This window comes from Epinephelus moara, chromosome 5 (assembly GCF_006386435.1).
Source record: "Epinephelus moara isolate mb chromosome 5, YSFRI_EMoa_1.0, whole genome shotgun sequence".
Lineage (NCBI taxonomy): Eukaryota > Metazoa > Chordata > Actinopteri > Perciformes > Serranidae > Epinephelus > Epinephelus moara.
In genome coordinates this window covers 1137714-1164262 of record NC_065510.1, presented here as the reverse complement: position 1 = coordinate 1164262, position 26549 = coordinate 1137714, and the positions used below count along the sequence as shown (strand labels likewise).

General features: G+C 40.1%; 1 protein-coding gene and 1 long non-coding RNA gene across 2 annotated transcripts; both read left to right on the top strand.

Annotated features, from left to right (window-relative positions):
• Positions 1 to 1023: 1023 nt before the first annotated feature.
• On the top strand, positions 1024 to 22525 carry LOC126390468 (B-cell receptor CD22-like). The gene is made up of 11 exons (XM_050044790.1): positions 1024 to 1062; positions 2861 to 3217; positions 3335 to 3571; positions 4627 to 5004; positions 5226 to 5450; positions 5659 to 5928; positions 6319 to 6588; positions 21304 to 21561; positions 21688 to 21775; positions 21870 to 21933; positions 22169 to 22525. The coding sequence occupies exons 2-11, from the start codon at positions 3034 to 3036 to the stop codon at positions 22262 to 22264; spliced, it is 2070 nt and encodes a 689-aa protein (XP_049900747.1). The 5' UTR covers positions 1024 to 1062; positions 2861 to 3033; the 3' UTR covers positions 22265 to 22525.
• LOC126390872 (uncharacterized) lies at positions 9468 to 12965 on the top strand. The gene is made up of 3 exons (XR_007569998.1): positions 9468 to 9591; positions 11166 to 11223; positions 11373 to 12965. It is a non-coding gene; the product is annotated as an uncharacterized LOC126390872 (long non-coding RNA).
• Positions 22526 to 26549: the final 4024 nt, after the last annotated feature.

Sequence of the window (26549 nt, the reverse complement as noted above, 5' to 3'; positions counted from 1 at the left end):
GAGCACTGCTTGATCTGTGTCACTGTGACGAAAGATGAAGCTGCACCAGTGCTTTCTTAAAATCCTTATATCTTTCTGTAGTCACACCTGCAACAGAGTAACTGACTGGAAGTGGTAGAGAGGGTCATCCATTACTCAGAGGATTGGTGGTTCGATCCCCGGCTCCTCCAGTCCGCATGTTATAAAGTATCTTATAGCCGGCTCAAGTCTCCCTCTGGACCAAATATGGAATGTGTACTGGTAGCTGGAGAGGTGCCAGTTCGCCTCCTGGGCACTGCTGAGGTGTCCCTGAGCAAGGCAATGACTTGACACCCCCCTCACTCTGACATCTCTCCATTCAATGCATGTATGGGTCCTGTTTGTGCATGTGTGTGTATTTTGGGCCTGTGTGTATGACAACAGAGTGAAATGACTGAATATCCTCTTGGGGATTAAAACAGTACTCCTTCTTCTTCTTCTTCTTCTTCTTCTTCTTCTTCTTCTTCTTCTTCTTCCTCTTCTGATGATGTGTAAATCAGTAGTATAACATGTGCATGAGGGGTAAGAATGGAGTGTGGAAATTAAAAAAAAATGCAGAAAATAAAGGAAACTGGTGGAAAGAGGTGAAACTAATGCTGCAGGGACACACAGAGAGACAATGGCGAACAGAGCTTAGATTTTCTAAGCTGATTGTCACCAGAACCTGTAAACTTAACTGTGAGGTGAAATGTAAAAACTCTGCCGAACAATCAACAGCAGGGGTCGCCACACAGTGCTTTATTATCAGTTTCACTAATAAAAGAAGATAACTCATCTTGTGTAACAGTTTGTGACCGTCTCCTGACCCCAGAAGGGACACGGAGACTTGACTTTCCATGCGATACAAACACTACTTCCTGCACGGCTCAGTTTAGAGCTTCAGCGACAAATTGAAGTTGGATGTTGTTCTTTTGCATTTTGTGTGTTATTTACCAGCTGGTGTGTTCTCAAGTCTCTGAAGCCACAGCAGAGAGAAGAAAGGACCAGTTATGGGTTTTAAAGTAGCAACAGTTGGAATCCTTTTCTTCTTTCTCTCTGTATCAGGTATGGTATGTTTTCACTTCTTTCACTTTCACTGTTGCATTCAGCAGCTAGAGTGAGTGTAACGTGGGCAGGTTGATTTAAGATTTTAAAATGCATTCACATAGTTTTTCAATGGAGGGACTTTACTAGATGTCAGTTAACAGTTTGTTCATATTTTGGAAACAAACAAACAAACTGAAATAGCCTCAAAGTTCATCATTCAGTGTGTAAATGTGTGTTTTTGTGTAAGCAGTTTGTGTTTCAAAAGCAGCACAATTAGTGTGGTGTTTGAAGTCAATCATAGGTGATGAAATTTAGTTGCATTTGTGCTTGATTTTAACGACAAATGGGAAAGCTGGTGCAACACACAGTGCCAAACATATATGTGTCCTACAATGTCTCCATCTGAAGAAACCAAAGTCCTTAACCAAACTGAACTTCTCTGTATCAACATTATTGTGCTATTGCTGTATAGGCTGTGTGTTCACACCAAATTCTACTCTTGCATTTCCTGACCTGTGTGAGCCGTGTCCATTTATGGTTGAAACTGAGAACGCAAAGTCACGTTCTCTGCACTTCTCCTTTCACAATCAGTGACCTGATTACAGACAGAACAGTGATGAGAAAATACAATAAAAGGACACACACAAGACTTAAAATGCTTTGTTGTGGAGGCTCTATTGTCTTCACAATTTATTGTTTCTTATCTGTAAAAATAAAGTTCATAAAAGTTTCGTTTCCACTGAGGGAAATGGTTTCAGCTTACAGAAACAGACAGGAGGTCTGTGTCACCGTGACGCGTAGTTACTTTTCTGGGGAGGTGCACGTCAGGCTATGGCGTAGGTTACGGCATATGCTCTGCATCCACACAGAGCCTACAACATAACTACGGCGTCGATTCGATGCAGAAGTGTAAATTCCGCCTTACAATGAACAAGCCCTCTCAAGTTTAGGGGAGACTCTTGGGCATCAGAAGCTGTTGTCGTTCAGATATCTTAAATTGAGAGTTCAAGGGACCACTTTGAAAATTGCTTTGCCAGTTGTCCCCTTGCTGAAAGTTAGCCTAAATGTGGAGCATTANTCCGCCTTACAATGAACAAGCCCTCTCAAGTTTAGGGGAGACTCTTGAGCACCAGTAGAAGCTGTTGTCATTCAGATATCTTGAGTTGAGAGTTCAAGGGACCACTTTGAAAATTGCTTTGCCAGTTGTCCCCTTGCTGAAAGTTAGCCTAAATGTGGAGCATTACTTAGCCCCCTACCCGACAAGCTATGCCAGCACTGTTGGTACCAATGGATGCCTGAGATTGTCTAGTTTCACATGAGACCACTATCTTCACCCTATCTTTAAAAGTAAGTGTTCTACAGTGTCTTAAAAACAGTATTTGTGGCCTACAATTTTTTATGCCAGCGGGGAACCAGATGCGGGAGGGATGGCAATTGTCTCAGGGGGCCATGGTCACCCCCGCCCCCTCTTGGGGCACCACTGGCTCATCCTAAGATTAGATAGGCACTACATATTGCAACTTTTGGTTAATTATAATTACCTCAGTTTACCTTACCCATTCAAATTATGTTAGTCAGACAGTTCCACTATATTATTTTGTACTGTTGCAGAGTTAAGTCGTTTTATTATTCATGCAATAGTTATTTCATTATCATTCAAAGCCAGACATCTCTTATTAATGTTCATTCGTAACATTTAAGTTGCTCATTCATGGATCATTGCATCTGATGTGTATGAATCATCTTACTAATCGAACTCTGTGCCCTGCTGTTGGTATCAATCTGACTGTAGTTCCTGATGTGCTCTGTGTTACAGTGATACAGGGTCAAAATAACCGGGCAGTGACTTACACCTCTACTCAGATCTGTGCCTTAGCAGGATCAACAGTGGACATACGCTGCAGCTACACGTACCCATCCGGAGGAAATGATCAAGCTACAACAGTTACAGAAACTTTATGGTTCACGAAAGGAGGTGATGTTGCACCAATGGATCTGACAACAGATGCAGAGTACGCAGGTCGTGTACAGTACAGTTCTACTGACAAGGACTGCACTCTGAGAATCACAGACCTGAGAGAGAGCGACTCAGCTGTGTACAAGTTCATGTTCATAACAAACCAACCAGGTGGGAGATTTATTGGTTCACCTGGAGTCACTCTGTCTGTCACAGGTAACATTTTCAGATGAAGACTCAAAATGGTTCATCTTGGAAACACTCCTGTGTATGTGTGTGTGCATGTATCTTGACAGCTCAGTCTAAAATGTTCATCGTTCTCCACATACACAGCTCTCCAGGTGAGGTCCAAGGTCTTCAAACCAAGTGTACCAAGTGTCCATGCAGAGCTGTCTTGTGAAAGCACATGTCAGCTACCTGGTCCTCCGACCTACTTCTGGTATATAAGTGGAAGGAGTTCGATCAAAGGACAGACAAAGGAAGGAAAAACTTACGAAACTAACTTTTATTATAAAGACAGTTTTGCCTGCGCTATAAGAGGATTTGAAGAATTTGCATCTCGTCCAGAGTGTGAGTGACACTTTTTACTTGATTTCCTGTATCATGACTACGGAAGCCCTAGAGGCAAATGAGAAAAGAAATTCTGGTGATTGATCAAATTGTTTTTTCTCCTGTTTTTGTGACTTAAAGGCGGGTGAAAAAAAAGGCAAGAGGCTGAAGTCTGCCACTACCCCATGATCTAAATATGGCTTAAAAGCATTCATGTCTTCTTCCAGGTGATTTCTAATTTCTCACTAAACTCTAAACAGAAGGTAAATATGCACTGCGTGTTAGCAAGTTATGGAACATTACTGTCATGCCTTTCTTTTGGCTAAAAATGTATTTTAATCTTTGCTAACCTGCCTCACCTGGAAGAAAACACAAATGCTTTTAGTCCTACTTCATACGTAGGGTAGCCTCTTGTGGCCAAAATGAGTATTACAACCACAAACATTTGGAAAAAATGACCAATTAGGGGGCGATCACACCTACAAGGAGCGCTAGAAACGAGACGCCAGTAAGACAGTTGATTTCCTATGATACGGCGAGTCTGACTGGTTTTCAAGCATTTTTTATGACGAGTGTCTTTCTGGCGTCAATTTAGACACGCATTATTTTTCTGGCATCTTTTTAGATGCGCGTTTGTAGACGCTGAAAGTTGAAATAATCTCAACTTTTGGGAGTCAGGCGCCAGTAGCACCATAGCTCCATCTTGGGTCCATTTTCAATGTTTTGATCGCCCGGTTGCGCACACACCCTGCTCGACAGGCTTGAAAGAGCGTTTCAGGCATTTCAAATGTCTTTCAAGCCACGGCGTTTCTAGCGCCACCTGTAGGTGTGATTGGCCCTTTACATAAGATAAAATCAAATAAAATAAAACCTCTGATTTTAGAAGAAAAAAAAAAAGATTCTCCTGGCAAGACTGCTAATTTCACCTGTTCTCCACAGGAGCAAAAACAATTTAGATCAGACTTAGAAAATGCATCACCAGAATTTTCTTTTCTCACTTGACTCTCAGGGCTTCCGTACATAACTGCATTTATTTTACTCCAGCAAATGTGTTTACAAATGTTTAATTTTCTCAGGTGCCCATAACAGATACTGCAACATAGTGTCCTACAACAAGAGAAGCATTTGTGCCTTCAAGGGCTCATCCGTGGACATTTCTTGCTCTTACTATGGCTATGAACTAGGCTTATATCTTGCATTCAAATTCTGGTTCAGCCCTGGACGCAGTCATCAGTGGCAGAATCCTTCACAGCCCGAGGACCTTACTCGCGACCCTCGGTACGCAGGTCGTGTTCAGTTTAGGGTATCGGGAAGTGTGGCAACAGAGAGAGGACTTGCAACTCTGAGCATCAATGACCTGAGAGAGAGCGACTCAGCCGAGTATCGCTTCAAATTCAGAGCACAACGCTTTGAATGGCAGACTGATTTACCTGGCACAACACTGACTATTGCAGGTACTGATGATGAACACATGACATTTAATCCAAACACAGTGACAGTATGTTTCAATATAACACATAGAACAGTTTAATGTGAACCTGATGATTCTCCTTCCAACTTAAAAAGGATCATGCATCAGTTTAGTCATTCATCCTATACAGTAATTCTTATCAACTTAGTAACTGTTTGTTCAGTGGATTATTTGTTATCTCTGTCCCCTCTCTTTCATATCCAGCTCCCCGGGTGCAAGTGACAAAAGTAGTAGTCCAGCAGTCTGTTACTGAGGCAGAGTTGAGGTGTCAGAGCAGCTGCAGTCCAGCTGGTCGTCTCTCCTACGTCTGGTTCAAGAACGGAGAGATTGTCAAAGGAGTAACGTATTCTTACAGAGGCCAGTTTCATCTTGGAGACATCATCTCCTGTGCTTTCAAAGGATATGAGAATCACCGCTCTCCTTCAGTCTGTGAGTTTACAATGGTGTATCAATGACATAATGTCATAAGGGTAGAAACCTTTATACCAGTTATCAAGACATCAGATTTACGTGTGTGGTTCCCATTAGAATTATGCCTCTTACTTTTAATTCAGTGTGTTTTAAAGTTTTATTATTTTGTCTCAACTATAGAAATTAATTCTTTGGTGAAATGACTTTGTATACTCATTATTTCCAGATGCTCCAAAGCTTCCCTCTGTGTCAGCGCGTCCCTCAGCTGACGTAGCAGAGGGCAGTTCAGTGACTCTGACCTGTAGCAGTGATGCTAACCCAGCAGCTAAATACACCTGGTACAAGAAGAACGGAAATCCAGACCTTAAACCCCTCAGTAATAAACCACAGCTTGTCCTCAGCTACATCCAGTCCTCTGACTCCGGACAGTATTACTGCACAGCTGAAAATGAGTTGGGGAGGAGGACGTCTGGATACATCTTTATCAGTGTGAAGTGTGAGTGAGACATGGCCTACTTAAAAGAAACAAACAACACCCTTTTTGAAAATTTGAGTTTACGTTGAATGATGTTGCTATGGCAGTTATTCTAAGCATGACACAGTAATGTGGTGGGTGGGTGTAGTTAGGTAGAAAGAAAATAGTTCCTACATGAAACTGCTCACATCAAGGTCTCTGGATTATCTTGATTAACCAGGTCATGATTTCTGAAAAGAGATATCACTCTTAAGTTTCTTTAAATTTATGTTTCTGCACAAGCCAGAAGGCAGACATGTCTATGGCCAGTATCTCCAACACTCTGTGACTCACATCTAGACTGATACAAAGCACTACAGGCAAGAGGTTACTTTAGATTTAAGAATCAACTGTCCCTTCCATCTCTTTCAGATGCTCCAAAGCTTCCCTCTGTGTCAGTGAGTCCCTCTGCTGAGATAGTGGAGGGCAGTTCAGTGACTCTGACCTGTAGCAGTGATGCTAACCCAGCAGCTAAGTATACCTGGTACAAGAAGAATGGAAATCCAAACCTTAAACCTCTCAGTACAGAACCACAGCTTGTCTTCAGCTCCATCCAGTCCTCTGACTCTGGAGAGTATTACTGCACAGCAGAGAACGAGCTGGGGAGGAGGACGTCTGAATCCATCTCTATTGATGTGAAATGTGAGTAAAACAAATGATTAAGGCTTTCTGTCATCTGTCAGTTAGCCACTTTAACTTTTAACTTTTCTTTCGGCACTACCGCTGTGTTCCCTCATGAAACTTCAGCATTCCCTTGAGATAACTTTTGTCTTCTCTCTCTTATACTTTTGTGTTCTCTTACTTTAAATTTTAAGGCATCTCATAATACTTTAAGTTGCTGTATAATAGGGGTATGAATCATAAATAATGCTTAACTAATGTGTGGCTCATGGTGATTTATTAAATGAATTAATGCAGGATGTATTATGAGTTCCTGTTGTTCACCATTAACAAATGATGAAAACTATAAACCAAATGCATGATGCGGGATATCACCTATTTAATATTTTACCAATCTAATAGTTAGATTTCAATTCTGAGCTACATGAAACCTTACAGGTAAAATCACTTTGCCAACATTGCTCCTGTATTTAAAGAAAAAGGCACACTTTTGCAGTCCCAAGATTATCATACTATATAATGACGAAAACTCTGTGTGTGTGTCTGTTCCACGTTTTTCTCCTCACTGACTTGGTCAATCCATGTGAAATTTGGCACAGTGGTAGAGGGTCATGGGAGGATGGGAATGAAGCAATATTACATTAATTGGCCAAAGGGGGGCGCTATAGCAACCGATTGATATTGCAAACTTTGAATGGGCATATCTCATGCCCCGTATGTTGTAGAGACATGAAACTTTGCACAGAGATGCCTCTCCTCATGAGGAACAAATTTGCCTCAAGAACCCATAACTTCCGTTTATATAGATTTTCCGCCATTTTGAATTTTTTGAAAAACACTTCAAATGGATCTCTTCCTAGGAAGTTTGAGCGATCTGCATGAAACTGGGTGAACATAATCTAGGGACCAATATCTAAAGTTCCCTCTTGGCAAAAGTTGGAAAACTTACTAAAACTGAGCTTCTATAAGGCAATGAATATTGCGGAGGGCGTGGCTCATCACATAAAGGTGTATAACATCTCAAGGGTTTCACCCATCACCACGCAACTTTGTAGGCATATGACCACACATAATCTGAGGGGACCCCTCCATTATTGACCCCATCAAACAAAATGGGGGCGCTAGAGAGCTAGCATTTTTTGCCTATATTTGACAGGACAGTGAAGCACAAAAGGAAGGATGGGAGAGAGAGAGCAAAGAAGACATGCAGCAAAGAATGAAGGCCAAATTCCAACCCACACCGCTGCAACAAGGGCTAGCCGCACCTTTCCCATGTGAACTAGCAGTGCGCCCACTTTTAAGTCAATACAACATATAAACACTTTAACTATCTGCCTTTCAACGTGCTACCTCAACTACTAATGTACAGTTTCAGCCCACTAACTATCTCACTATTGGCAACTGGCAAACTACTGAACGTTCAATAAAGCAATCTTACTATCAAATTCACAAAAACTCTGTCTGAATACATTGCTCTTCTTAATGGGTTCAGTTGACTATTTAATCTGCAATTTCCTATGACCTGTATCCCAAACACACACCATGTGAAACTGTATGTGGGCAACTGTGCACTCAATGGGTATGGATTAGTTTACACATTACTGTTAGCTGCTAACTACATAAATATGTATTATATATCATGAAAATAATATGGGCCACATATACACTTTGCTTATGGTAATCTAAATGACTTTTTGCCTCTCCTCCAGATGCTCCAAAGCTTCCCTCTGTGTCAGTGAGTCCCTCTGCTGAGATAGTGGAGGGCAGTTCAGTGACTCTGACCTGTAGCAGTGATGCTAACCCAGCAGCTAACTACACCTGGTACAAAAAGAACCAAAATCTGCCTCAAGGACCAGAAGGCATCTATCATTTCACCTCCATCAGCTCTGAGGACAGAGGACTCTACTACTGCAAGTCTGAGAATCAATATGGATGGATCAGCTCTGACTCTTTGTTCATAGATGTCCTGTGTAAGTACACGACTTCAAAATAAAACATTATCTGCCACAGAAATTTCAAACTTGTAGCAAGCAGTAATTGAGTCACAACCTTAACCAAAAATGCAACATGTCTTTTAGTTCATATTCTGATTAGAATAGTTTTCAGCAACACTTTCTTAGTTAAATTACTGATTGGTTGGACTGGTGCACTTATTATTTGATCAGATACTGCTGGATCCAAATCGTGATTTTGTTGATTTTATTTCTTTTATTTACCTAAGGTCCACTTAATAGTTTCTGTCTTAGAGCTTTCATTTGCATGCTACGTTGAGAAGTTAGAAAGGAATGAGAGGTTACTATAGAAACAATACGATACGATATGATATGATGCGATATGATACAAGACGATGCGTAATACTTCATTGCCCTCGTACGGAAATTCGTCTTGGACTCAGGAGTTTAGAATGGTATCGTAATATATTTATGATAGAAATTAAATTCTTAAATTCTTTTTTAACAAATTAAACTACTGTATCGCAGGTTAAACTTGACTTTATTCTGTACTCTATTTATTCATGCATGAATAACATTAATGCTTTTTAGAAGTGTTTCCAAATTTGCTGTATAAAAAGGTTTTGTGGTAAAACCTCATCAGCCATTTTGTTATCAGTACAGTAACTCGGTTATGACACTGCCACCGACATCTGACAAAAACCATAAAGGTTCATGGCCCTGAGCTCTGTACTATTCACAGCACAAACACTGTTGCATATCATGCATGCTAATGTTAATGAGTTGTGTCTCTATGTATGTTCTCCTCCAGATGCTCCAAAGCTTCCCTCTGTGTCAGCGAGTCCTTCTACTAATGTAGCGGAGGGCAGCTCAGTGACTCTGACCTGTAGCAGTGATGCTAACCCAGCAGCTAACTATACCTGGTACAAGGAGGATGAAGACTCACCAAAAGCATCAGGACAGATCTTCACCATCACTGACTTCACAGCTGAACACAGTGGGAATTATTACTGTGAAGCCCAGAACAAACTAGGACATCAAAATGCTACCATTTGTCTGACCCTTGCAGCAGGTAATAAGAAGTAATACACACACACACACACACACACACACACACCAGCTGATCCACATGCTAATGTTTTAGTTCTTCACTTTATGTGTAAAGAAATATTATAGTATAGTCGTTAAATGTTTCTGCCAGTGTGGGATGCTGTTTGCCAGCACTGTTGTCCCATCCCCCAATGTATGGATTAATAATATTCATTCATTTTCCATAACTGCTTATCCTGTTGGGGGTTGCTGGGGGGCTGACACATAGAAACAGACCACCATTCATGCTCACATTCGCACCTGTGGCCAATTTAGAGTCACCAATAATCGTTTAATAGATTAAATGTAATTAATTAAATTATTAACCTAGCCTGCATGTATTTGGACTGTTTGAGGAAGCCGGAGTACTTGGAGAAAACCCAAGCTGACATGGGCAGAGCATACAGACTCTGCACAGGGGTTCAAGTCCTCCACCCCGGGTTCGAACCAGGAACCATCTTGCTGTGAGGCGACGATGCTAACTAACATTGCAATGCTACGTCAGGCAACCACGCACTGCTGTTTGAAATGTTTATAATCAAATGTAATCAGAAACATAAATACACTTAAGAAGTTGTCATTATTAGCCTACAACTACCGATTCTTGAATTATGGTGCTATGGTTTGTCCAAGTGGTGTTGCCGTACCCCAGCAGAAGTTGTTGCTTGAGTGCTGTGGGTAGGTACAATCAGTAGTGCTCTTTACACAGAGGTCACTCTATAGGGCCGCTACTAAGTCTCTTCTTTATGCCGCCTTTGAATGTGTAGCGCCCCCCTCAGTGGTTAGGGTTACAGCTAAGGGTTTGGTTAATTAGGGGGAAACACATATCAACAGGAAAACAGTGTTTGACACAACGCTGGCATCCCGTTAGCAAAAAAGGCCTAATGTGAAACAGAATAATGTCAGCCTCTAGTGTGATCAATAACATACGCATCGGCAGTGCTTTACAAACAATAACAATTGCATTAACATGACAGTAATGATTATTTACTGTCCCTGTTACATGGTGGCCGAACTCGCCCTCTCCTCAGAGGATAAGGAGCTCCCAGACCTCATTGTTGTCCCAATTTGCAGACATTTTCAACTGCTGTTCTTCTTCTCTGAGTTAGCTGCTAACTGCTTCCAGCTGCTTTATAAAGCAAGGTTTATCTTATGTCCATTCCCATTTCTAGGAGAATCTACAATAATAATAATAATAATTGTCATAATTGTGACTCTGGCGGTTCTGATCCTGATAGCTGTTATTCTTCTGTGTCGACGGATGAGGTAAACAAATTCAACTTTTAACAGTTTGTCTTTGTGGAGATAATTTTTTTTTAAAAAGAAGTCTGCTAATCTTCCACGTTCATCTTTAAATGTTTCAGGACATTCTATCTTTGAGTATTTATGACGTTATCCTGTTAAAATATTTAACTCTACATCAGAGTGTCTGACCGATGCTTCCACAGTTGCACAGTTCACATCTTTCTGTTTCATCTTTGATTTTTACTTACTGTCACCAGAATCTCTTTAAGATATTTGATAAATAAATTGTTTCTTATGCTTGATTTAATCCAGGAAGAGGAAAACTCCGGACTCCACCAATGCACCAAATGACCCTGCACACAGTATGAAGGTTAGACATAGAGAGAATATAATCATGAAAATAAAAATAGTTTATAACACGTTAAATCCATTTTAAGATAAAAATCATTTGGTAAGCTCAGCTGGTTTTATGAATGAGGCCCTCTACTCGGTCGTTATCTTGTCATCTCTCCTCATCAGTTAGACTCCGGTCCTGAGTACCAGCAAGTCAACTCAACCTTGAAGTCCAGCACTGCAGCGAAGACTGAAGACACAGAGGAGCAGGAAGAACTCATGTGAAGCATCACAATTCACATCATGCACAGTGTGTGTTTTCAGCAGTGTTAATTTCGTTGATGAAAACTATGACAAAGAGTTTCCATCAACAACCTTTTTCCATGACAAAAACAAGAGCATGATGAGCTAAAAATAGATTTTGATCATAAAAACTCAAAATCTATGTTTCATTTTCGTTGATGAGAGGAAACGTGACGACAACGTTCATGGTTGACTGTCGGACATTGAAACCCGAGAACGGCCGTGCTTGTAATTATCTTTAAATACCACATGAGCGACTGGCTGACAAACTCCAGTAAATAGTCAGCGCAAAAATTTGTCTAGATTAAATTTTTATACAACCTGTCACATTGACTCTTATTTCTAATACATAAATCAGCCTCACTGGATTAGTTTAAAGATAAAAAAAAAAACATAAAGAAGACATAATTACTAAAAGTTGAAAATGTCGTGATTTTTTGCCGACTAAAACCGTTTTGAGTTTTCGTCGACTAAAGCTTGACTAAAATTACGAAGGATAAAAATGACTAAAATGTGACTAAAGCCAATGAGCATTTTCACTTGGTTTAAGTCACTGGTTTTCAATTATTTAAATCAAACAGAATCTCAGTAGTATCACACCCCGATGGCACATTTCTTTAAGTGTTGCAGCAACTGACTGAAACAAATTAGCCTGGTAAGACTGTCCTGATGACGTCAGCTCAACAGACTCTAGCCCCTTTTACACTGCCAGATTTTCCGCCAATGTTGGGCCATTATGCCAGCAAGCTGCGAGCGTTTAGACACACAGAGCTGGATTGGCGAATTGATCCGAGGTGCCCAATTTTCAGCCTTGTAGGGTAGACATTGGCGGAACCCCTTCAGTTTAAAAAGAACGAGGCGGCCTTCCGCAACGGGAGGGGCTGTTGATGACTTGTGGGAGGAGCTGTTGTTGATGCCGCACGTGCAACCCACTGGCGGTGGATAAACAGGAAACAGCTGATAGCAGGAATTAGCGAGCAGCTAGTAGCAAGAGGGAAACACAAACCTGACAGACACTGTAAAGATGAGCAACTGGAGAGACAAGGAATTGTGCGCCCTCCTTGTCCTCGCAAACGAAGAGGCCATTAACCGTCAGATGACGGGGACAATGCAGAACGGCCCTGATTGGGTTTTAATTTCTGGAGAGTGTTTGGAGCGGCAGTGAGTCCAGACTGATACAGAGAGCAAAAGAGAATGTTGAGCTCACGTCATCAGGATGGTCATAACAGGCTAGAAACAAACAGCCAGCTTCAAAAATTGTTTGTTTAAATGTCATGTCAGTTCCCTCTCACTGCTGCAGAGGGCGGCAGTGTGCATAAAGTTTTGTATTTCAGCTTCATACAAATTGTTCTGTTTTTTAGCCTCCACTGTGTTAAAGAAATGTGATGTACATTTAGTTTTTCTTCCTTATCTGTTATATATTTTGTACAACAATAAATCTTTTGTGAACCAATTGAAAAGTTTGACTATTGTTAAGCCGGGGACACTGTAATGTTTATTATTAAACTTATATTTTGAATCCCTCTCTGTTGTCTACTTTCCTGCATCAAGTTCTTTGGAAAATAAGTTGACAGCTGTGTGTGACTGAAGTGTAATGTGCCACATGTGACTTTTGGTACATAAAATATATCTGCGGTATAAAATGTACATGTCGTACCATCCAAAATATGCACCATCAATTACTGCGCACCTTTGTGTTGTGTGAAAACAGTCCAAACCTCCACACATTTATCTCCATGCAAACACCCAAGTTATTGTCTGATGGTCTTGTTGAGACCTTTTAGTTTAAACAAAGATTATAATCAAGAGGTGAACCTTTGCTGTGATGCTGCCTCGCCTTCAGAACAATGTAACATTTAGTGCTCAGTTTGTGATGTGTCCCTGTTAGTGGCTTTAGTGGTGGCAATGGCAACCGAGCAGGCGACCCACCTCTTTGGTCCAGACTGAAATATCTTGTCACCAAAACAGCAGTCACAGTCATTTCTTCATTTCAACTTGGGCTTTACCGTCATTCGTCTGTTCATGTACATTAATGATGTAAAGAGGAAGGAAGCCAGGCCAGTTTTAAATAGCTTGATATCTATTGAATACAACTGTACCAGCCAGAGAAGACACACACTGTCTTCACCGACCACATCCTCCTTTTAAATGTGTATTATAACTGACTGACACACAGTATTTCTCATATTTGTGGTGTGATGTGATTTAACAGACACGTGAGGAGCAGCTATGAGTTTAGCAGCAGCAGCGAGTGGATTTGTCGTCTTCCTTCTCTCTGTACAAGGTACTGTACATCTACGTTTATTTTGTGAGGCAGTTAGCACACTTCAGAAATACACAGGAGGGTGTTTTTTTTAGTGTGTACAAAGCTGTGATGTTATCTAATGTGGTGCGACCCCTTAAACACCAGACACTCTGTGACACTGGTGGCGTGGACAATACAGTAGGTGAGTGTCCCCAACAAAGAAGTAAAAATATAATAATTTTTTTTATATAGCACTTTTCAAAACAAATGTTACAAAATGCACAAGACAATGAACAAAAAAGGTGAAACAAGATTACAAACAATAATGTAACTGTAAATTAATTACGTGGTAAAACAAGGAGTAAAACAAATAGGCTATATACACATATGTGTACCAAACTGCTTGGTGGAAACGGGGCTATGGTCTCACTATCCTCGGTCAACTGACATCATGAATATATCCATGCATTTATATATCCATGCATTGTCAGCAGTCTTTGCTGACGGCTTTGTGAAGCTATATAATCTGACGCTGAGAAACTATGTAATAAACAGCACCTGGCTGAAGAGAAACAGCTTCGCCGTGTGACATTTTGTCAAACTTTTGAACAGTAACCAAGGTGGGGCGGGAGTTAGGATCAAATATGCATGGGAGTGAGGCTACTGGGGTCATTGGGAGTGATGGGAACATACAGCTGAGTGTCATCTGCTTGACAGTGTGTGCATTATGTTTATAGAATAGAGATGAAACTGCATTAATGTTAATGGTGGACTCTAGTCTGTGTTGTGTTGATATAAAGAGGTCCACACTGTGGATATGTTTGGAGGTGATCTCTGTGTATTCCTGACGACAAGAGGTGAAAACAAAATCCTCAAAGTACAACTAGATAATCGATAAGCGGCCATGTTACATCAACTAAGTAGATAAAACACAGAAAACATACCTGATAACAAGAGGTGAAAACAACTCTTCTGTCAAGTTGAACCATATAAACTCAAGCCCTTTCACAAATCAAGACACACAGGGTTATATTAGCATTAAATAAGACTGTCTCCTGATGTTCTGAGTCTGATTGTGGTTCCTGATGTGCTCTGTGTTACAGTGATACAGGGTCAGAATGACTGGGGAGTGACTTACACCTCTACTGAGATCTGTGCCTTAAAAGGATCAACAGTGGAAATACACTGCAGCTACAGATACCCATCCAGCATAATGGGCAGTGATACTACAGTTGAGGAAACATTCTGGTTTACTAACATGAACGGGAATGAACCTGTGGATCTGAGAAAAGACCCACAGTATTCCGGTCGTGTGCAGGATCACTGTGAGAACAACATCTGCACTCTGAGAATCACAGACCTGAGAGAGAGCGACTCAGCTGTGTACAAGTTCAGGTTCATAACAAACCAAGCCATTGGTTACACTGGTTCACCTGGAGTCACTTTGTCTGTCGCAGGTAACATTTCCAATCACATAGCAAATATTTCCAAAGTTGTGTTTATATTTGCATGTGTATATGTTGACAGTTTTGTCTACAATAACATTCCTGTTCCTTCTTCACAAATCCAGGTCTCCAGGTGCAGTTGAGCTCACATGTTGTCTTTGTGGAGCAGAGGTGTCAAAGCAGTTGTCCTCTACCTGAAGATACTTTTATACTCTGGTATAAAAATAAGCAGAAAATTGGTACAGGAATTACTTATTACTTGGCCGTCATTAATCCTGCAGACACCTATTACTGCACTGTAAAAGGAAATGAGAATTTCCCCTCTCCTTCAGTGTGTAAGTTTACTCCTCTGTGTCACTACACTGAAATTACATTACAATTACAATTTCCGACATAACCTCACTGGATTCTTTTAAATCTTAAAGTAGGCGCAAAAGTATTATTTATAGACACAAAAAGCTGAATTACTACCAGTAAAAAAACAGATGCATTCAGGAATACTTCAGTCAGAAGAGATTTCATTTAGAGTGAAAAATAATTTATTACATGCAGGGTAAAGATGAGGGGCGGAAAGTTCTTTGGTGATTAGACCCAGTCGTGACGTGTATATTAAAGGGGTAGAGATTGCCATGGTTAGTTTAGGGATATTCGGAAGATTAAATTCTGACAGATTTGACGTCAGACACAGATGCACAGAGGTTTCCTTCGCGGGGATATAAAACACATTGGCTGGCAGCAGATTATAACACCGCTAGCAACTACCGTAGAGTGAAGAGCGGGCAAGTTAACTTTCACCTGGTAGCCCACTGTCTGTTTTCTGTGTAAAACCAGTTATTTTAATGACAACGCAGTGTGCTATTATGTGTAGCATGCTTAGTTAGTGACGTATGCCACATGTTGTATGTCACGTGATACATTAGCATAGCATAGCATTACATTAGTAACAATTTATTTTAAGCCAAACCATGATGTCTTTTGGAAAGGTATCAATGTGCTTTTGTTGCCTGATAGATAAATAAACCAAAAACAAAGTGTTTCACACACGTATTTATTTTGAAAAGACAGTATGCACGTGACGAGCAGAAACTATACACTTCCAGAGTGATTTTTGAAAAGACACAAGCCATGTAAAGAGCATAACTTGACACAGTGTCTGAAGAATGTCCTAAACGGACGTAGTAGGTTGCCTTGTGCATCGTTTTGACGTTTAGATCCACTGATTAAGCAGCGATATTTGAGGAGTTGTGATGGGAGCACGTTGAATACTTTTATACACACTGTTCTGTAGACTCAGCAAAAGTATTTACAAAACAAGGAAGGAAATGGGGAAGTGATCTGCCAGCACAGGGATTTGCAGCAATAGATGAACTACTTGCAACAACTATAACTTAATTGAGAGGCCCGTTAGAACTGACTCAGCAAACCGAACATAACCAGCATATACAGAGAATAGAATACTTTTTGAATAAGTTAAATAAGTAAATAAGTTTTTGAAAATGACAATTGACGAAAGGCTTGTTAATGGATCTAACCTGGAACAGCTCCAGGATCAGACCTCTGCACAGCCGCTGTGACAAATTATAGATATAGTCTAAAACAAAGAAAATGAATCATTTAAATAGTCAACTGTCTATGATAACATACTCTAATCTTTCAGTTATCCATCTTAATTTCTCCTCCAGATGCTCCAAGGCTTTACTCTGTGTCAGTGAGTCCCTCTGCTGAGATAGTGGAGGGCAGTTCAGTGACTCTGACCTGTAAAGGTGATGCTAACCCAGCAGCTAAGTATACCTGGTACAAGGATGACGTAAAATGTCACCCTCCCAGTGAAGAACCACAGCTGGTCTTCAGCTCCATCCAGTCCTCTGACTCTGGAGAGTATCAATGCACAGCTGAGAACGAGCTGGGGAGGAGGACGTCTTACATCACCATCGATGTGAAATGTGAGTGAAACAGCTTGTTTAAAAATAACAGCTTAAATCAGTCCAGTCTTTGCTGATCACAGTTTTCTTCTGCTCTGACTTTCACAATGTCTCTTTATTCACTGAGCAGCTCCATGAGATTTGAGAGTTTTATGCAGTTTTGGGACTCAAACCATCACACATCCATTTGTCAGACTATATTCAAAGTCCTAATTGCAGCTACAACCAGCTACTCACAGTTTGTAATACAAATACCATATGTGCTGCTTCTGTGGCACAAGATTAATCTAGAATAATCTCTGTTAATTAACACGTCTCCTCCAGATCCCCCAAAGTTTCCCTCTGTGTCAGTGAGTCCCTCTGGTAAAGTCATCGAGGGCAGTTCAGTGACTCTGACCTGTAGCAGTGATGCTAACCCAGCAGCTAAAAAGACCTGGTACAAGGAGGACGAAACACTGCATCATGGTCAAGAGGGCATTTATCATTTCACCTCCATCCGCTCTGAGGACAGCGGGTTCTACTACTGCAAGTCTGAGAATCAACATGGACAGATGAAGTCTTCACGTCTATTTATAGATGTCCAGTGTAAGTACAAAAAATAATAACACTTATGACTTATTATTTTTACTACGAGGCAGACCGTGGATTTATAAAATGTCTTTGATGACCCCTTTTCCTGAAACTGTGCACAAGTTGCACGTGGCAGAGTGCTGCCACGTAGACGAGAGGCTGAATACATTATTACTAGGAGGAAGACAGAATCAGCAGGCGGAGTTGGGGCAAGCCTTACTAACATCCGGTCAAATGAGTATTCTAATCATCTTTTGAGTTAAATTTAGGTTTGAGGAAAATGTTTGCCTAAGTGTAATGATAGGCATGTCTGTCAGATGCCTTATAATATTATGCTGCGTTCGTTTTGTACTCGGAGGTCGGAAGTCGGAAGTGGGAATGACGTCACCTCCGAGTTGACAACAGTTTTTGCATTCTAGTTGACAAGTCGGAAAAAACATGGACGCCCACAAGAAAGCCTTTGTTACCCTTGCACTTTTGGAGTATAGACAGCTTCAAAACCATCATGCACTCCAACTGATGAACGCCACAGATGAGGCTGACCTAATGTAAAACAAATAAGATAAAATTGCTATAAACAGTACTTTAGCAGAGTGTTTACTCACTATGTATGTGACCGGCAGCCATCTTGAATTCGTAAGTCGGGGGTTGATGCGGTTGCTCCGAGTTTCCGAGTTGGAAATCCGGAATGGAAATTACATACACATGAATGTAAATGCAGTATCTCCAAATATCTTTGGTCTGCAGCTTTAAGCTTTAATTATTACACTTTTAAATGCAAAGATGTTTCCAGGCTGGTAGAGTCCTACTTCATGCTTAGCATAATGCTAACAGAATATAATGGGAAATTCCATAACGAGATTACAGTTAGCAAGAGGTTTTATCAATCTACCAAACTTACAAAAACATTAAAGAAACACGAGATGGTCCTTTAAAAACATATTCTTAATGAAACAGCTTTCTATGTGTACAGGGAGCATAACAAGATACAGCCAAGAGTAGGGATGCACGAAAATATCGGCAGGTTAACTGTATTGGCCGATATTGCCTTTAAAGTGAACTATCGTGTAGGAGCCAAATATGTTTGTTAAATAATCCAAGCTCTAATTGGTAGTTCACTGTTTTGAACACAAGGTGTCACTGTGATGTTCTCACTGCACAGGTGTAAAGGGAGGAGGGTCACTGTTGTCGTCAGGTGTTTGACCCGGAAGAGTTTTTGACCGCGACGGCGCTAAATGTTTGACACGCCGTTTGCCGAGTGTTTTGGTCTTTCTTGCAACTTAATGGACATTGTTCACACTTGCATGGAGGAAATAAATTGTTTTTTGCTGCAACCGAGAACAACCTGTGGATTCAATACGGACACAACAGGGTGTACAGTAAATCAAACTCAAGTCAGGCGTGTCAGCCAGGTCAATCTGGGTTTAAACATCTCAGTGGTTAAGTAGTAGGCTAGCTTCATGTCTCCATCTGCTGGTGGGCCATCACGATAAGAGTATGCATCCATAATTTGACATTAATTCCACTACAGAAGAGACCTGATGATCACTAAAATTAGGTAGAGAATATCGGTATCGGTTATCGGCCAAATAAGTTGTTATATATCGGATATCAGCAAAAAAAAAAATCCAATACAATGCATCTCTAGCCATGAGCCTTTAAATCAGACATGCTAACATCAAGTTCAATGCACACAGCATGCATAGCAAGTTCAGCTAGCTCCCGCTACCACAGTGGCGGCATGCTGACTACGCTCTCTTATGACCCTCAATATGAACAAAGTAACAGTCCTAACAAAATGAGTATACACAATGACGCTTGCCTTCACATCATAACTTAATGTTTTTGTGGCCTTGTGTATTTTTACAAGTTACTAACCTGTAAATTACAGAGAAATAATGACACAGGCGCCAGGTGATGTGTCTCTTCCTCTTGCTTGTGTCACTGAAGACAAGAGGCGGATACCAGCTACACCAGGCCTGATAAATCTGTGGATGATGTGGACTAGAAGAAAGTCTGGCTTCTATCCCAGTTGATAATTAATCACCAATAAAGTTAAAAGAAATTTGTTTTAAAACTAATTCATGAATTCTAACCTGCTAATGACTATGTTAAAAAAAAGATTTAGAAGAGACATTGATGTGAATTGTAGTTTCTGCTTTGAATGCACCGAAACTGTTGTGCATTTATTTTGGCATTTCCCCTCTGTGAAGTACTTCTGGCTTAAAATGTGGGATTTTATTTCTAAAAATATTGATGGTTTTCTTTTTGCTTCAAAGGAATGTGTTGTTTGGTCTCCAGGAATGTAGCATACATTAAAAAAAAAAGCCTCACACAACATACCGATGATTAATTAATTATATAATGGCCAAATTCCATATTCATAAATGTAAATGTCATGTGTAGAAAACCATGCTTTACTGCTTTTAACGATTTCAGGCAATTCTTTCTTTCAATTTATCACGCACAAAAAAAAAGTTAAAAAAAAAAAAAATCAAACTTGTAACTCCTTGTAAGTTGTCCCCATAAAAAAAAGCTCTACCAAGCCTGTCTCACTGGGGAGGCGCTGCCCCTTGTGGCAAAATGGAGATACAGCTAGCTCCCAACATGAATGTTCATTAAATGAAGTGAATAAGGCTCTCCTCCAAAGAATATACACATGAAAACAATACACCGCATACATATTGTAATTAAAGAATGTCCCTGTAATAAATTTGGACAGTTGCTTAAATTTAAAATGGCCAGACAACTTTAATTTGGGATTCATCCTGACGGTGGCCACTATATAGTACTACAAATGGTTTGACTGTATGTAGGGTATTTAAAATCTGGCCATAAATCAATGACAGTAAGTTCAAACGTCACCACATGTAGTGGATATTTTTAATAAATCTGTTGAGTCATATTCCCAAAGGTTTTTAGAAACTGACCAATACAGGGTGACAGAATTGGTCGGAAATGTATGAGTGTCTGATCATCATGAAACTTGTTAGTTATTTTTAATACAGGTGTTGGAAACTGTCAACACTCTGAATCCTTCTCAGCATTCAACCTTTACTGGCTTGACCCCAGCATTGTTGCAATATTAATATTTGTATTGATTAGGATCCCCATTAGTTGATGTAAATATACATCAGCTACTCTTCTGTAAAGCTTAAAATATTTGTGTAGAAAACCACAGGTCAATCACCTCACTGGCCAAGTTTGACACTGCTGTTGGATTTAATGTTACCCATGCTGTGACAACCACACATAATTACACGCAGCGCCTCAAAGCCGCAAAAATTGCAATACACTTGTCAAAACTTGAGGTCCCAGCTGCACTTTGCTTCACAGGCTGGAGAAATAATGTTTCGTACACAATATGAGAAGAGTTTGAGTCACTTAAAGTTTTTGTGATGCATGTCAGAGGGAAGTGTATTCACTGAGGCAATGTGTGACAAAGATGTTACTGGTTAATGTAGCCTGCTAGCTAGCTTTGTAGGGGTGACAATGGCTTGGCTCACAAATCAGGGGTTCTAAAGTCGGTTGATAACATAAGTACAAAAATAATTGCGTTTCTCTTCCAGGATCATGGCCGTCTATGCCTGGAAAAAAAAGATTTTTTAAATTGTCTCTCCTTTCTCCTCCAGATGCTCCAAAGCTTCCCTCTGTGTCAGTGAGTCCCTCTGGTGGGATAATTGAGGGCAGCTCGGTGACTCTGACCTGTAGCAGTGATGCTAACCCAGCAGCTATCTACACGTGGTACAAGGAGAACCAAAAACTGCTTCAAGGACCAAACATTTATGTTTTCCCATCTATCAGCTCAGAGAACAGCGGGATCTACCTCTGCAAGTCTGAGAATATGTATGGAATGATTAACTCTACAACTGTGCAGATAGATGTCCATGGTAAGTACAACATCTGCAAATCAGCAAAGACAGTGGATGCAAACATCTGATAAGCTTAGGCTGTGAGAAACAACAGCAGTAAGGTACAATGCTGTATATCTCATAAGTGTCAATCTCCATTTGTAGACAAATCAACAATAATCATGAATATCATCAGGCTGACTCTTGTGGTTGTGATGCTGATTCTACTGCTTCTTTTTTCTCTGTGGATGAGGTGAAACCACAAAAAAATAATCATCATCATCTTTTACTTTGAATATTTATAGTTTTTAATCACCTTTTTATTTATGTGTTTGTATTTGGATTAGATTCATGAAGAAGAAAACTCTGAGCTCCACCACTGAGCCAAATGAACCCAATGAGACTCTAGAGGTGAGACAGAGATTGGGACACAGTGACAGAACCTACTGTACCAAGTGGTTATAATTTTCTGTATCATCATATAATTTGATTAATTAACAAGCAGAAATAATGAATATTTACTTTTACATATTTTCAACTACATTTACTGTAGACTGTAGATTGTAGTATGAGTACATTTCAATATAAAATCTAACTGTATCCAAATCCCATTTATGAGTCTCGTCTTGTTGTCTCTTTCCATCAGTTAAAGTCTGACTCTGATTATGCCACCATCTCAGCCGTGAACACCATCGATGCAGAACAGACACAAGATACAGAGGAGCAGGAAGACCTGGTGTGACGACACTGAAGTGGACACATTTACCTTCAACTCTAAACATTTATATTGTCAGTTTGTATGTAGCAGCAGCAGGTAGGAGTCAGCAGCACAGGGTGTCAGCAGCAGCACGTCGCAGATTATTTTAGGAGCGTGGAAGCCTTATGTGTACCTGTGCAGGTACATTACATGTGTTTGAATTTAACTTGGTATGCAATATGTTATTTTAAAGTTTGATGTAAGAAATTGGTTTCAAGAAATGCTGATCACATCCCACCTGTCCTGGCAGAGAAAGCAAATTAAGTCAAAACAGACATGGAAGCAAAATATTTCACAGCATGTACTTTGTATTTTGTATAATGTAGTAAAGTATATTTTAACCTATTAAATATATAAGCCCAGCTCTGTAACACAATGCCAGTTTTAACACTCACTTTTCTCACTGGTATGGTCGTTTGAACATCGTGTCAGTTCCCCCACACTGCTGCAGAGGGCGATAGTGTGCAGGAAGTTTTTGATTTCAGCTTTAATATTATCATTATGCTGATTGCACAGGTTTCTATTTATGGGGTGCCGTTTGTAAAGTGTCTCACGCTGAAAATAACATCAACATTTTGCCACATTTAGCTTCAAACAGTGTTTAAAAAAGTATTGTGAATTTTTTAACGTCACCTTTTACCACATTTANTAAATCTAAATCTAAATGTTAAATCTAAATATTAAATCTAAATGTTAAATCTAAATCTAAATCTAAATGTTAAATCTAAATCTAAATCTAAATCTAAATGTTAAATCTAAATATTAAACCTAAATTTAAATCTAAATGTTAAATCTAAATCTAAATTTTAAATCTAAATTTTAAACCTAAATTTAAATCTAAATGCTAAATCTAAATCTAAATGTTAAATCTAAATATTAAATCTGATCCCTAATGAGATCAACCACAAATATTGAATTGATAATCAAATATGATTAACTTAAAGCATCACAATTCTAAGAATTTTCCTAGAATTTCGTCACAAGGAGCAACTCTTTGTACCAGGAAGCTTTGTGAATACGGCCCCAGATATTTTTTTGAATAAAATATTCAAAAATATTCAGTAACTACATCATTCCAGCTGTCATCATGTTTATGCAAAGTGTTAAATATTCAAATTACAAGGGGACAAGTGATACCAAAGCTGCTGTCAGATTCCACGAAGCCTTAGGAAAAATACCCAGAAACTAGCTTATAGTGACACCTCTGCCAGTCATGTGACTCTCCTCTTGCAGGTCGTGGTGATCTGTTGAGAGTCCAGTCATAGCTTTACTACCGTAACTGAACAGGCAGTTCTGTCAAGATATGTGTTTTGTTAGGATGGACCCTGCAACACAACATCAAAGTAAAAGTTCACGTTAACTCACAGGGCCAGGCAGAAGTCAAAAAGCAGACAGGCAGAGATGAGCAGGCAAACTCATCCAAAAAGGTGTGGGAACAGGTGTGCAGGTATGTGGGGAAGGTCAGGTGATGGGGGATAGCAGCAGCAGGGGTTACTGCGCAGCAGGGAGGGTTGGAAGGATCTGAAAAGTGGGAAATAAAAGCAGGCAAGACAGTCTATTTTTCATAATCTACAGTATATAAGGAAGTTCATGCAAAACAAGTCATTTCTTTATTTCATCTTGGGGATTCAGCTGCTCATGCATGTTAATTATTTAAAGAGGAAGGAAGCTGTGGCAGTTTTTATCAGCTGCCCCATTCAACCCTGTCCACAGAGGATATAACTTTTCTTTCAAGATCACATCCTTCTCTGTTTTAAGCGGAGCTCGTCTGAGTAAGTAATACTGCTCAGTATCTACATTCTAACATGCTTTAATAGATAGAGAAATGAACAGATCAGCTATGAGTTTAACAGCAGCAGCTAGTGGGTTTCTTGTCCTCCTCTCTGTACAAGGTACTGTAGGCCTACATCTATATTTATAATTTAATGCATGTAGCACACTCATTTTAGTTGCAGGACTGCAGGAGAAGTTAAGTTAAAGCTAAATTTACTGAGTAATTACTGGTAATTAGTCACCAGATCGCCAATAGATTTGATGATGATGTGATACAATGTGATATTTACCTTTAAAACCCTGTCACACCAGACATTTGCTTGCTTTAAAACCGGAAATTTAAAAGGAATCATTTTTTAGTAGTCAATATTATTTTTTCAAGTCATTTTATGTGCACACTGGAACTTTAAGATAATCAATAGAAAAAAAATGTGTTCAGTTGGTTAGTCTATACTTCTCCATTAGTTATTTTACAGCTGTATGAGTTATGGAGATAGATTTGTTTCATAATTATGTGTGTGAACAGATCGACAATCTGTGTGTAAATGTGTAATCTGTAAATATAAAACACCTTCCACAAATACAAAAAAAGATTTGTAAACTCACACAAATATTTTGCAAGTATAAAACGGATCTGCAAATACACAAACACATTCCACAAATAAAAAAAAATATCTGTGAATACATTACATTAATTAACATTAATTCATTTAATGTATTAAATTAATTTGCAAATAAATGAAAAGCATTTGTGAATATCTTCCTAATATTTACAACTTTCGAACAGGCATTCATGAACTCAGTTTTTATTTGTGAATCAAAAAAACATTTGTGGATCTCAGTTCTACACGTGTGGATTTGCTTCTTACACACACAGAGTTTTGAAACAAACTTTCCGCCGGTCCAAACGAAAATGCACTTGTATCACTTGCAGTTTTTTTTTTTTTTTTTTTTTTAAATAATCAGCGATAAGTAACGTGCATTCATTGTTTTATGTTAATGTCATACAGTGAGTATTAGTGTGTGTTTATTTGTTCTATGTATATTTAAAGGAGCAATAAGCGAAATTCATCATTTCTAGATTGAAGGAATTAAAAAATTGCTATGTGAAGAACTAGAGGTGTAATTTCATCTGGAGTATAGCATGACGTCACACACCCTCTCTCTGAGTTGATCTCCAGCCCACTGTTTACAAGCCGGTCCGGCTGCGCGTTCATGTACGTTCATGTGAATTATTAGCGGCTCGGTCCCAGCAATGGGTCAGGCGTTACGGTTGTGTTAAGTGAGTAAGTTAGCCCGGCAGCCCAGCTAACAATTTCAATTAGCACTGTAAAATGTAGCCTCACAGGCAGCCTGGCGGGCTCACGGGCAGCCTGGCGAGCCAGGCGTGCAGCCTGCGAGGTTACATTTTTGTAATATATTTGCTGAGATGGAGGCGAGGCTCAGAGACTAGAAGAGCTGGTAGAAGCGCTCCATAGCTGTAAGTTACTCCAGTAGCCGGTGGCAGCCGACTCAGCTAGAGCCATCGCCGGATCCCGGCTAGTGCTAACACCGGGAGCTAACGCTAACGTTCCTCCTCTTCTCCGTGAGTGAGAGCGATGTTTTAGCCTAGCGGGCAGCTGGCTCACGGGCTGCCCACTAGGCTAAAACATTGCTTCAGGTTAAAGTGGGAAGAAGCAGCGGGTATATCGGGCAGCTGAGTGAAGCTGGGTGAAGTAGAGGCTGCGGAGGAACCACTGGGATGGGTTAATGTCCAGAGCTTGAGCAGCCTGTGAGCCAGGCGGGCAGCCTGGCGGGCTCTAGCCAACTCGGGTTGGAGAGCAGGGGTAGAGGGAGGAGTGGCTCATGGCACACTTTGTTTTGGTCTACAGGCAGTGCACAACAGCAAACCTAGCGGTGAAACAATTTCGCTTTTTGACCCTTTAACTGGCACACACTTTTGTATACATTTTTGTCTGAGTATGAAAGGCACCACGATACTGGTGGGCAACGTTCAGTTCTTTAAAGCCGTGGCTTGGCTGCTTCTTCAGTTGGCAGTTATCAGCCAACTCATCCTTTATATTTTTCATTTATTCTTTCCAGTAGGATTAAAGTCACAAAGCACTTCACATCTTATTATTAGTGTACTCTTACTAATGTAGTTGTAATGGCTGTGCTGACCGCACCGTGTTTAGTTAGGTTACATCGTGTCAGTGAGGTTACGTTAACTGTTGTAAGATATGACAAGTGGCACCACCCTGGTTAAGGCCTTTGATAGAACAGCTGTTGGTGTTGGTAGCTCGTTTTGTTTAGAAATGTCGTATTGTAGTTTTATTGTTCATTGTTAATATGGAGATTGCGCCAAGCTAACATTAGCTACTGAAACGGCATCTGTTGCCATGGCAACTGTGAACATTCATGTTGCGGGCTGGGGGGACGAAAGCAGGGTGCAGCATTTTATACATTGTAAATAGACCAGAAGTCAGTACCAAGTCAGTGGCTAAAGCCCCGGATGTTT